Source organism: Protopterus annectens, chromosome 3.part0 (assembly GCF_019279795.1).
Source record: "Protopterus annectens isolate FY-2018-M chromosome 3.part0, PAN1.0, whole genome shotgun sequence".
Lineage (NCBI taxonomy): Eukaryota > Metazoa > Chordata > Ceratodontiformes > Protopteridae > Protopterus > Protopterus annectens.
The window spans coordinates 1165792767-1165806954 of NC_056731.1; the positions used below are offsets into that span (position 1 = coordinate 1165792767).

Consider the following 14188-nt stretch of genomic DNA (forward strand, 5'->3'; position numbering starts at 1 on the left):
TAAATGTCAAAAAATGCATCATTTTGTCATTTGGCAAACCTAGGAACCCATGCACCTAGCTCACAGGTGACACCCCACTGAAAACTAACGTAGTCTTTAGGGACCTGGGCACTTTCACTGACAATTTGCTATATTCTGATCACCATGTATCCACTGTCATTAGGAATTTTTTTTTAATCTGGCCAGACTGACCACCAGGGGTATCTTTAGGGTCTAAGGACGTTATCATCCCTCTCTTCTCCTTCCTCATCAGCATCATAACAGAGTATAATGCCATCAATAGTATGTCTAAGTATATGGCCCAGCTTGAGAGACTACTGTGTTTCTTCCCTAAGACAATCAAGAGCATGTCTTGCTTGTGCTACACAGACCACCCTAATGCATTCCCTCTAGTTTCTGCTTTTTTTATAATCTCTTGATTTTATCACTGTTTTTCAGCTCACACTTGTTAAAGAAACACCACTGGCTTGTTACTGTACTGCTCTTAGGTTGGTTTAACATTATCTGATATTTCCTAACCTACTCTAATACTGCAAAAGCTGTTCTGAGATTGCCAAAATATTTCTAAGTTTTGCAAAGTTTTTCTGTGTTTGTAGAAGTTTGTGAACTTACTTCCAAGGATTCCCGATACTGCAGGAGTTCTGCCTTTTGCTGTAAAGCATTTGTTACTGCACTTGAGCTCAGAACCAGTTCATTTCATATTAAGAGGGAAACACTCTCCATAGTCTCCCACTGTTCACAGGTACTCTAAGAGCTAACAGTTTGTGCAGAGGGTAGCACCACTGCAGGTCATCTTATAGTATACTACTAAACTATATTACTTAATCCTTTGACTCTCTCTTACTCCTTCCTATCTACTAAGGATCTGGTATAATGGATAGGCGCTTTCCTGTCATCTCTGTTTCTGGGCTGGTGGATATGGGCATCCTGAGACAGTGTATTAACTGCCTCATGCTCACTAACAACAATTTAAGTTTAGAAAAGGAGAGAGAAAGATACACAATGTCATTAGAGACAAAGCTCTCACATACACACATGAAAAATACAAACCAGGTTGTTAGTGTTAAATCCGAAACACTCACTATCAACAATAAGGAACAAACACACAGACCCACATATGCAGAAGTACTCGCACGTAATCTTCCCCGAACCTCCAAGACCTCGTAAAAACATCTTTCAGTGGCCCTACTCACACTCAAAAAAGATAGCACCTCACACCACATATAACTCTGAAAGTCACAGCAGCCCAGCTTCAAAGCCCATAAGGCAACATACCACACAGTCAAACGTTCTAGTTATTGGGGATTCCATTGTAAGACATACTGATGTCCCCCTTACCAGACAAAACAAGGAGAAGATCACAGTCAGCTGTCTTGTCTGAAGCCATGATCCACCAGATCATACATGTACTTAAGTCTTTAAACCACAAGTACCAGTATGATATGGTCACAGTCCATGTAGGAGTAAATGACCCAAGACATACCTCACTGGACTATATAAAGAGAGCCATGATGGAGCTCTCTGAGTATGTGCCCCAGCTGTATATGAATCTATCCTTGAGTAGTATGCTACTTTCACCAATGATGATGCCACATTACCAGCCAAAAATGACTGACTTCAACAACTGGCTTATTTTCTGGTGTCACAAGAAGGGGATCCAATACATCTGTCAGGTTAGGAAGACATGATCGACAAACCAAGATGCTTTGCCAAAGAAAGTTTGCACTTGTCACCCACCACTTGGCTTCTGGAGACTGGCAAAAACTTTATCGCCACAGTACCTTTTTTAGGCTATGCCAAGTGGTTAAACCCAACAACATAACAAAAATTACTCACAATTACTTAAAGGTACTGTTGCCAACCCCTAAGAGTTTAAATGAAACCCTGCACTCCCTGGAAGTATTAGTCATCCTGGTGGATGCAAACATATGTGTGGTCACAGAAAAATGGTTCAGAACCATGGAAAGCATCCCAGCTACCAAGGGCTACAATGCCTTTTATACATTTTGACCCCCCTCAGCTTAGCATAAAACAAAGGGAGGAGGTGCCTCATTGTTTATAAAGGACAAGTACGCTATTAGACTGGTCCAACAACATGACTTGCTTGAGCTGCTTCATGCCCAACTAACCATAGGTGCAACCCCCTCCATCATATCCTTGCTAGCTACAGATCCCCTAACACGAGTTTAGAAAATCACACCTCCTACCTAAACTTACTGGAATCTCTCAACATTCAGCCTAACATTAAACTTATGGGTGGCTTCAACTACCCTTCCACAAACAGGGAAACTTATAAGATCTATAGTTCACATGCTCAGAGGTTTTTGGACTTAATCAACACGATCACCCTGGAGCTATTAGTTAGCTCCCCAACTAGAGGTACAAATATCCTAGACCTAGTACTCATGGACATGGGAGGATGCTGCTTTCTCCCATGAATAACGTCCTGCCTGGTAAGATCTGACCACAAAATGATCTCCTTTAGTATTAAAACTAACCTAGAACCACCACCAAACTCCAAACCTGTTAAGAATGTTGCTAAGGCCAATTACGTGAAACTAAGTGACAGCTTATTAAACTTCCGAGCCCCTCCGAACTTGGATGACACTGAGGCCTACTCTCAGCTATACCCAAAAGCACTGTACAACCATATTCATAGCTGCAAAGAGGATGGAGTACCTGTCAGAGTCAAACCTGAGATTCCTGGCAAAAATAAACCACCCTGGTGGACCCTTAGCATAAACAGGCTATTCAACAAAAGAAAAAAAATTCACTCCAAAGCCAAGAAGGAACAGACAAAACAATGCAAAAAGACACTCAGCAGACTTACAAACAAGTTAAGAGAGCTGGTAAAATCTGCCAAAGCAAACTACCAGGCAAAGATAACTATAAGGCTTTTTTTAAATTATGTTCGTAATCTTAGGAGAAATGCTGAGCAATGTGCCGAGTTAATCATGAATGGCCAACACTTAATACCCAGCCAACAAGTTCAGTTCAAACTTCTCCCCACATCACCTCCCATCACATCCAAAGAAATATGCGCAACCATCCCCCTACTGGTCATTACGAAAGAACAGGTCCTTATTACACTCACTAAAGCCAAAAACACAGCTTCCATGGGTCCAACAACATTCCAGGATGCTTCTTAAATGGCTTAAAACAGAATCTATCAGGATCACTAAAAACACTGTTTAACCACAGCCTGCAAACGGCTTTATCCCAGAGGAATGGAGGATTGCAACAATAGTTCCTCGGTCCAAGGGGATCCCATCAACTGACCACGGAACTACAGGCCCATAAACTTGACCAGTCTCATCTGCAAGGCCATGGAGAGAATTATCATGGACCTGATCAATCACAGCATAGGAAATCTGTAAACACTGGATCAGACCCAATTTGGCTTTGTCAAAGTGAGGTCTTGCCTGCTCAATCTGGTGGGATTCTTTGAGAAAGTCATCAGGGCCATGGATGAGGGTAAAACAGTTCATACATCTTATCTAGACCGGACCAAACCATTCAACACAATCTCCCACTCAGGGATCATAGATAAACTTACTGAGTTTGAACTGGAGATGAACAGGAAGAAGACCATCAATAAGGAAATTAGTGAATAAAAATGAGACTACTACTACTTCTTTCGGCTGCTCCCATTAGGGGTTGCCACAGCAGATCATCTATTTCCATTTCTTCCTGTCCTCTGCATCTTGCTCTGCCACACCAACCACCTGCATGTCCTTTCTCACCACATCCATAAACCTTGTCTTAGGCCTTCCTCTTTTCCTGTTACCTGGCAGCTTCATCCTTAGCATCTTTTTCCCAATATACTCTGCATCCCTCCTCAGCACATGTCCAAACCAACGTAATCTTGCCTCTCCGGCTTTGTCTCTAAACCTTCTAACCTGGGCTAACCCTCTCATATACTTATTCCTAATCCTGTCCACCCTCGTCACACCCAGTGCAAATCTTAACATCTTTAATTCTGCCACGTCCAGCTCTGACTCCTGCCTTTTTTGTCAGTGCCACTGTCTCCAACCCATATAACATAGCTGGTCTCACTACCCTCTTGTAGACCTTCCCTTTCACTCTTACTGGTACTAGTCGGTCACAAATCACTCCTGACACTCTTCTCTACCCACTCCATCCTGCCTGTACTCTCGTCTTCACCTCTCTTCTACACTCACCATTACTCTGAACTGTTGAGCCCAAGTAGTGAGACTGCAAAGCACCAATCACATTTGTGAAATATGGCTGTATATGAAAAAGCAGAAAGACTGGATTTTTGTGGACTTAGTGAAATTTGTGGGGACGTGAAAGGCATTTGTCTAATTTCACATCTCTAATGTTTGGAAGGACACTGAGGGGAAGGAAAAAAAAGCAACTGTAAATAAAACACTTTCTATTAACAGTATTTCCGTGAAATGTTTTCACAATACAAATTGCATGTTTTATAGTAAAGCATTTTAGTTGTTGTATGTCAAACATACTAAAGAAAACAGATGCATTTTTTCCTTTCTCTTTCCTTTTTTTAATATTAATAAATGTAGGCTACAGTGTAGAGAGAGAGAAAAAAGCTGGCTAAAAACATGTTTAAGTTAGTAGGCTGTAATCTTAGGTGGTTGAGGTGGGAGATGGGGTACAAAAGCACACAGATTATAATATGTGTACTGCTATATTTTCTCTTACTTTTGCACAAGTGAATGTCAGGATATTGTCATGCAATATCTCTGTCAGATAACGGATAGAACCCAAGACTATGAAATGAGTTTGGAAGAGACAGGGAAAGATGGAGGGACAAGGGAAGGAGGGAGCAAACAGAACCATGCTTGTCCTGAAAAGAAGCTTTCTGGGAATCAGGAATCTGAGCAGTCTTAGCAGGAGTCACATTCCTAGAACTCTTCTTGCCTTTGGGAGGAGGGCAAGATTGCCTACGAAAAAAAGGCAGACTTGGAGGGACAGTTCCTCTGGAATTTAAGAATGAAAGAAACAAAAATAGGTTTTAGCTTCTGCAAGGCTTTGCCTTGTCTTGAAGGGACTTGAAAAGGTCTAAAGGTGCATCCAAAAGTTTGGCCTTAATTTCACCAGGCAAAACCTGAAGACAAAGCCAAAAATAATGCCTCATAACTCAACCAAAGGCAGCAGCCCTGGAAAAAGCATTAGATGCATTATAGCAGCATTTGACAGAACGGTGGGCAACTTGTGAAGTGGAGCCCAGCAGGGAAAGGGCCAAAGCTTTCCTCTCAAAGTCAGGAAGGTCAAAAAACACCTTAGAAACCAGAGAGAGGAGAAAAGCATCATACCCGGTCATATGTGTCTGGTAGTTAATGGTCCTAAATGACAAAATGGCAGCAGGGTAAACTCACTTGCCCAAACTCTCCATGGCCCTACTAGTCTTATTAGAAGGCAACAGCTTGGAGGAGGGCAACAACTTAGAAGGTTTAAAAGTGACACTACAGAAAGGTCAGCAGAACGGCATTTATAAGGAAATTTGCACTCTTCAGCCACTTTATAGAATCAATCTGGCTTCTTATGTGCAGGAGACTAAAAGACAGGTGCTACAGAAGCTGCTGTTAAAGTGCATAAAAAGGGCAGCCATAACAGGGAACAGCAGATGGCTTGGGAGACTCCAGCTGCAGGAGCTCAAAATACATTTTCTTAATATCAAAGTCTTAAGAACAATCCCACTTAAAATAGTCCATCAAACAAGCAAAGATATTCCCAAAGGAAAACGAGAGTCTGAAATTAAGTAATCCTCACCTCTGAACCACAGTCCAAGGAGGAAGAGATCTGGAAAGAATAACCCAGGGATACCCCCCCCCCCCCGAGGCTACACCCTCATCCGAGGAATCCAATTCCCTAGGCCTCCTGAGTGGAGTGGAAGACCAGGAAGGAGCAGTAACAGGGACTCCTTGAGGTGGCTTCAAGGCCATCAAAGCATTAAATAAATCTTCAGTGAAATCCTGCTATTCACATTCAGGATCTTCACAATAGGGGAAATATGTGTAGTCTTTAGTTTCTTTTTCTGTGGAAGGTCCACCGGAGATGCTTTTGTTTCTTTTTCTGTGGGATATCTACTTGAGACACCCTCGGAAGGTCAGATCCCCGACATGATTCTATTATGGTAGTAGGAATTTCCATCACTAAGATCTGAGGAATCCCCCTAGCCTCTTCAGACATAATCAGCCAAGGCTTCCCCTCAACGCCAGGCACAGACTTTGCAAAGACTCAGGACATGTAAGAAGCCGGATCCATGCCAGCCTATGACAGGGTCTTGGCACAGGAATCCAAAGCAAGCACCGGAATGTCCTCTGGGCTTTCACCAGCCTCAACAGACATCCAGAGGAGGATGGACAGCAGCCGGATCAGGCCTACCTTTTTTTAGTCTTCTTCCTGGCAGATGGCTGGCCTTCAGGATGGGAGGATTCAGCACCCTGAGCCAACAACTTAAGATGTCTGTTCTCCAGGTATATGGATAAAGAAGAGAAGCAACTACATAGGGTCTTAGGCACAAACACCAAAGAGACAGAGCACTGCATATGATCACTGGAAGCACCAAAACAGACAATGGCCGTGATGGCCTTTTGGGGGAATTTGCCTCCCGCACTGACATTTTCCCTTTCTGGATGACAGGAACACAACCACAACAATAAGGAAAGGAAGAAAAGAAATCCCAACAGGGCACTTATCTGAAAACGCAGATTGGTAACCAGCACAGAAGAAGGGCGTTCAAATTGACATGTGAAAATGGCATTTGGACTGGCAGCAAAGAAGTTCTGAGTACCTGCTCCCGTACGTTACCTTTATGCCCTATGTTGGCAGCATGCATGTGACAAACGATGCTTATAAGAGCTGAAGGCTTTGGTATACTGGCCGTACTTTGGGCTATCCTTGACAGGAGATCCCTTAGGTGAATACTGCAAAAGTGAAAGGGAAAGACATCAGTGAAGAAGAATGTAAGAAAATACAGCTGTTGTTGCTGTTGGATCTTGATGCAGAGAAAGCATTCAACACAGTAAGCTGGGATTTTTTGAGAACACAGCAGGAATCAGGTTTAATAGAAGGCAGGAATTGAGCCCTTTTTGTAATATTATGTAATGTTGGTTTGAGGATATTGTACAGAACAATATACATGATGTACGAGGTTTGTAAATCTGAACTTATTAATATGGTTTAACTTTCACAGAAATATGTTTTTCTATGTTAAAAGTGGTAATTCAGCAAAGGTGTATTTTTGTTACAATATGTATTAATTATTCATGTTGCTAGGTGCTTACAATATGGGATTTTATGGCTAGGCTACAAATGGTCCTCAGATCAACAGCCTAGTGTTAATCTATGAAGATGTAGGAAGAAAACGTTACATGCAGCTTTGAATATGTAGGTTTTTGTATTCAAGAAATTAAAACAGCCAAAAACTTTCAATCTAAACTTCAAAACCGTCTTCTGGAAATGGTCAGCAGAAAACAGGAAAAATCAATACAAAAAGGATTCTCAGCAAGTCTTACAAAGAGATCAATAATGTAAAAGAGCGTCTTACAGGCATTTATTTGATGGCCAAACAATAAACAGAATCATCATCATGATCATCATCAGCCCCCATTTTTCTACATGGGTCGGGGTATTGTGTTAACTCTCGCCAACTCTCTCGATTCAGTGCCACACTCCTGCCTTCTTCAACACTCATGGCTGACTGTCGCAGATCTTCTTTCACACAATCCATCCACCTCTTTGCTGGATGTCCTCGCTTCCTCTTACCTTCTTCCTGTCTGTTCCAAATCTTCCTCACCAGATTGTCTTCTGCTTTGCTACAAGTGCGCCCAAACCACCGTAATCTGTTCTCTTTTCTGTAATTGGAGCTACTTTGCCTTCTGCTCTTATGTCCTTATTTCTTCATCTGTCCCACAATGTGCATACTACCACCTTTCTCAGGCACTTCATTTCCGACACCTCTAGCTTCTTCAACTGATCTGCCTTTACTGCCCAGGTTTCTGTACCATACAGTAGTACTGGTCACACCACTGTCTTGTACACCTTACTTTTCAGCTTCTTTGGCATTCTTCTGTCAGACTACACCTGACACTCTATGCCAAGGTGACTGCAGCCTCTCTGATTCTAGCTTTGACCTCTTCATTCAGACTACCCTTTTCCTCAACTACCTGTCCCAGATACCTGAAGCTGTTTACCTGGTCCACTGTTTTCCCTTCTACCTCTATTCTTAGCTTCTTCTGATTTCCCCAATTTGCTGCCATTACCACCATCTTATCTGTGCTTAGTTTCATCCCATGTGCCTTCAGATTAGCATTCTATTCTTCTATCCTTTGCTGAAGTTCTAGCTCAGAGTCTGCCTGTACTGCCACATCGTCTGCATACAGCAGCTTTGTTGATCCGACCCTTCCAACCTTTTTGCTAATGTAGTCCATCACTAGTATGAACAGCAGTAGGCTTAGAGCTGAACCCTGATGTACATCCACTTCCACTGGGAACCAACCCCTCTGTGAGGCCACTGTTCATACTTGAGTCACTGGGTCCTTGTACATAGCCTGCACCAATTCTACCAATGTTTCTGGGACTTCAAATCACCGCAGTACAGCCCAGATCAGCTTTCTTTGGAACCTTGTCGTATGCTTTCTCCAAGTCTAGGAATGCCCAGTTGGACTCACTCCTCATGTCTCAATGCAAACATCGGGTCAATTGTGCTGCATCCTGATCTGAATCCAAACTGCTAATCGTCCATCTGACATTCTACTACTCTGCGTATCCGTTTATCAATCACCCTCTTCAGAACCTTCATGCAATGTGATGGGAGTTTGATGCCTCTGTACTATCCACAGTCGTGGGTGTCCCCTTTGTTCTTGTACACTGGTACGGGTATGCTTATTCTCCTACGCCTTTCTCTCCACACTGCTATGAGTACCCTCAGAAGCCATTTCTCCCCTATCTCACCCAACATCTTTATCATATCTGCTGTGACCTCATCTGAGCCTGCTGTTTTCTCTGACTTCCATCTTCCTTAGTACTGTTCTTACTTCTTCTAGGGTGGGATCCTCTTCTTCTCTCATCATAGGCTGTTTCTGGGCAGTACAACTTCTGTGGGGTTTTCTTCATTCAGAAGCTGCTGGAAATACTCCTTCCATCTGCCTTTGATGTCCTCTGGACTGGTCAGCAGGTTGTTGCTGGCATCCCTTATGAAGGGTGTTGGACTACCTTCTTTATCTTTCTGTCTTTGCCTTACAAACAGAAGAAAACATATTCATGGACATGAACAAGATTATGGATTCAGGAGCTCAACTGTATGCAAAAAAACACCTGAAGTATAAATCTTCGATCTTGTAATTCATTCTGTGATACACACTTTATTCGTCTTAGGGTTTTGATGGAGATGGAGCCTATCCTGGCAATGAGTGGGAGTAAGGTAGAGAATTAATCATGCACAGGATATTAGTCCAACCTAGGGCACATGCATGCACCCACACTCATTACAATGTGGAGGCACACCATTTCATCTACAGCAACTCTCTGGGATACTGCAGGAAACAGTAACAGCAAATACCCTTATGAACACAGTAAGAATATGCAGATCCTACAATGAAGAAACCCCAGCCAAAATCTTTCCTTTTCAACATGTGGGCTCCATACATCTCCACTGACCAATAGGAATGAAGCCCACATTTTGGAACTTGGGAAATATGAGTTTGACTAACAGCATGAGGGAAAAGAGAAGTGATGTGGGCTTTGCCCGATCACCTCTCTTCATAGAAAGAGGTTGGTGCACTGGACCAGGCACTTGATCTTGCTGCAGAATCACTATAAGAGACTGGAGATCTCATGGAGTGCTGGCTTCAAGTGAGAAAGGGCCATTTTTTATTTGTGCTCCCCACCACCATGTTGCCCAGTGGCTCCCCTACATTCAACCACCTGGCCCATTTATTCCAGTCAAAGAAAGTCAGGTAGTCCTAGGCTAGGTAAGAACACTATGGTCCATTCTACCCTGCATGATTAATCAACAGCCAACTGTTTCTCAGCAAACGTCTGGTGGTAGGGAGCAGGTTAGTTTGCTGTTCTTGGAGGCAGACTACCATGCTCCCCTTTGGAGTTCCCTGGATCTCCCAGCAGCTCCTCCAAGTATGTAATTGCTGCCTCTTGAGGGGAAGCATGCTACCACATGTTTAATTGCCCTCATTTGCAGAGAGAGAGAGAAAGCAATAATGGCAACATGGGCTTGGCTGGTTCACACCTCCACCAGGTGAACATCTAGTGCACCAATTGGGCGTTATCTGGGTGGCAGGCCACAAGCTGTGCTCTACGTACATCATAAATCTTATTTTTCCCCTACCAAGCCCTTAACTTTAGCAATTTCAAACACTTTTTTTTCATTTAAAACATTTACTTGAATATGAAACATACATTCAAACAAGAAATTAACCAAATGTCTAAAGCATTTTAAAGTGGAGGAAACACTAAGTGTAACATTAAACACTGATGGCAAATGATTTAGCAAACAAACTGATTACCCACAACCCTAAACAAACCTATCTATAACCCTAAAACCACCTTCCTCCACCAGCTTTGAAAAGCTGGAAGCAGCTGCTCACTCCATCTTCTCTGGCCAGCTCCTACAAGCATCTGAGCTGCTAACTGGACTCTTGGCAGCTGCAGCACAGTCAGGGCTTTCTCCTTCTGTATCATGGAGCTGGCTCAGAGAGGCAAGGCTGACTTGAGGACTTATGATCCTGTGAAAGCAAGCGACACACCCTCACTGAAGCTAAATGTGTTTGAAACCCTTGGACAGTAACAGATAAATGCAGTGGGGTTAGGACCTTAAAACAAATATGCTCTACATTTAAACAGATCACAGCTGCCCTCTCGTATGCTCAGCTCCTGCCATTAGGAGGAGTGAAAGGACCATAGCACTCTTCTCCTACAAGAAATAATGCACTAATGGAGCAAATGAACAGAAGAGGAGCCTGATGGTCACTGATGTAAATATGAGCTTCCCCAGCACTTGTGCCATGTCCTCCTGCATTAATATTAAAAGAGGTAAATCAAAGCGTGAAAAAATATTTATATTCAAGTGTTCACTTTAGCCGAAAATTATTTAACATAGAGACCACTTAAGTTTGTCAGTCTACTAGGATAATTTTTTCTCTTGCTATGCTTTTAATAAAAATCTTAAAATACATAAATGCCTGTATTTTAAGATGGCCAATGAAACCACAAGTTAGCAACTTACTACCAAAGCACATTTATCTTTTAGATGATCATTTCTAAAGTACAGTCACTTACACAGTACAATTTGTCACTTACTGCTACTGATCGTTTGCATGCAACAACTCCGTGTATGTTATAAAACTCACCACAGCAAGCCATTTGCCAAATTGCCCCAAAATGGGAACTACAGCAACTCTCTCTCAAATGCCCATGCTTACTCAAAGTCACTGTTAGGGCCTTCCTTCTTGTATTGGCTTAATTCTTAGAATACTTCCTGCTACTTAATGAAATGTGCCTTGTCCAGCCTCTGGCCTGTATAAGTATGGTAATTACTGCATGGCCAGTTAATGCACTGTCAAATCATAGCCTTGTCATGTTACTACATGCAACAGTTTTATTCTGTGTTTGCCTTGTCCGAACCCACAACACAGTAAATGTCACTTTTTTCTAGTGCCACAACATACTGTGCCTACCTTGGCCTCCCTTGGAGTTCTGCCAGCCAGGTCCTCTGACTACTCACCTAGCTCCTCTTCCACTGCTGTTACATGTATTTCAGACAGTACTGTAGTGTCTTCCTAATATAACTGCTTTCATAGCACCATGTTATGAAGTATGGTACAGACCATAGATATCTTGCCAAAGGTTTCCAGAGCATATTGCAGTGCACTACCAGATGCAGTCAAGCAATGGAAGTGGGCCTTCTTAAGTCTGAACACATCTGACAATGTTCCATAACTGTGACAGTGAAGTGTTCTACACTATCTCTGCCAAGGGCGGATACTATGGATGGGTGTCATCAGCCACAGTTCTAAGGCATATCCAGCATTGCCTGCAACACACAACAGATGAGAACATTAAGAAGAGTCTGCTACCTATGGCTGCCTTACTTTATACTAATGACGACCTGACTTCAGTCCTCAAGCGACAGCAGCCGACGCAGAAACACTAAGTCTCTGGTATCTGCACCAGCCGAGGGCTACTCTGGCAGGAATAACCCAAATGCGATGACTGCAACAGTGAAACATGAAGAACATCTGTGTGCGTGCATTGGGACTGGCGGTTCACACATCCTCCTTGATTACATTGGCGATTGGTACATGTCTATTAACTCCTATATGACATCTCTGTCTACAAGGTATCAACTGACAAGGTCTTGGTCATGGAAGAGATAGTATGTCAACTACTGGTGGACACCTCTGTGACACGAAGGAGGGTGATGTGCAAAATCACAGACTCCAAAGGCAGCTAGTAACACATGTTGACCAGCTTGATGCAGATACTACTCCTAGGCATCTTAAAATACAGAACACCACAGTACACTGAAAAATGATGTTCAGATCAACTGACACTGCAGCTCCTCATGATAATTTTATACATTTCTGAACTTCTCCATTTTGTTTAATCATTTTATATGTAAAGACTCCCATTAGCATGTGGACAATCATTCACATGTCATTATTCACACAGAGCTATTTCTCCACTAGAGCTACTGAGCTATGTGTCTCACTGATCACCCATTCCCTGCATGGCCCCGTCCACCTCAGTATTTTGTGTAACGGACTGTGCTACCTGTTTCCGAATAACCCAAATGGTTCGCTTGAAAGTTAAATTGTCATTATGTGCTAACTGAAGCACTTTCAAAAGCCATACACCAATAAAATGTTCAGCTAATCTGAACAGACAAAGTCAAGTTAAAAGTGCTATCCAGAAAAGGAAAATGTAGACAATATTATCACTGCTATTCATGCACAAGTAAATATGACTCGCCTTAAAACCGAACCCTCCACTCACCCGTTACCTGAAGCACTACCAACAACTGTTTATCAGTACAAATATTCAGCTCACTTGCAATAATGTTTTTACAGATAAAATTCTGAATGTTGTTCTCTACATAGTGGTTACTAAACATAAGCTGACAGCCTTTCAAACAATAAAAGTACTCTTCTGCCTACACTCCAATTAATAAGATGGACAAACTGCCTCTTGATCCTTACCTAAACTTACTGTTATAGACTCCAAAAGTAACAATGTCTCCTGCATTCAAAGTCTTCGGAACTTCAGTCTGCAATCTGACTTTGTCAACAAACGTGCCGTACTTTGACTTGTCTTTTACTGTCAACACAGGGAGTGAAGAAACATGACCCTTCAAAATAAAAACATATAATTATTCATGAAATAAAAGTTGACAAGCAGAGTTAACTTTGCCACACACACTTATATGGATGTATTTTACGTAATCAATAAAAGTGGACAAATGTTGAATACATAAAGGAGATCATCAGTCAAGAGAATGTAGAACTGGTTACAGGATTAGTCATTCTGGAATATATTTTAAAATGCCATAAGAATACAGTCACTATACTTTGCCCAATATGCTACATATTGCATGATGTTCCATTAAGTACATACCCGGCTGTGTCCAGCAGACAAAAAGGAAAAACAGATAACACTGGGTAACAATGCTACTATCCCACCTTGAAAAGGATAGCCCACTTTTGATTTCAAAGCAGCAAAACAGGCTAAGGATGTACAACTATGTGAAACATACTAAAAAGTACAGTTTTGTACCTACCATAAATGTAGATGTTAGAGTGCTCATACAGCTGCAGTCATAACAGATGGGTTTTCCTGCCGTCAGGCGGGTTCTCGGTCAGCCGAATTCCAAAGTCTAGGTCCGGCGTCGGATGTAGTCGCTTCTTCCCTGATGTCAGTGAGACAGGGGTATAAAAGAACCAGCAGACGCCATTTTCTTCAGTTTTTCTTGCCCCAGATGTCAGGTGCCCCCAGAAGGAAGGCAATACATAAATTTATGTAATAATGCAATGCAATATAATCAAAAAACAGTAGTTGCAAGCAAATACACCATAAAAGAATACCCCAATCAGGTTGTATGAGGAGGTGTTAGCCATTAGGCCTGTCCCAAGAGGGGAAGGAGGGAGGGAAACCTGGACTGCAGCTGTATTAGCACTCGAACATCTACATT

The 14188-nt window shown here is 42.3% G+C and overlaps 1 protein-coding gene across 1 annotated transcript in view; it reads right to left on the reverse strand.

Annotated features, from left to right (window-relative positions):
* NBN (nibrin) overlaps positions 1-14188 on the reverse strand; it is a 1386396-nt gene that overhangs the window by 1144564 nt on the left and 227644 nt on the right. Inside the window, exon 3 of the mRNA XM_044065389.1 lies at positions 13200-13348. Coding sequence (XP_043921324.1) covers positions 13200-13348 — 149 coding nt within the window. The remainder of the gene's footprint in view (positions 1-13199; positions 13349-14188) is intronic.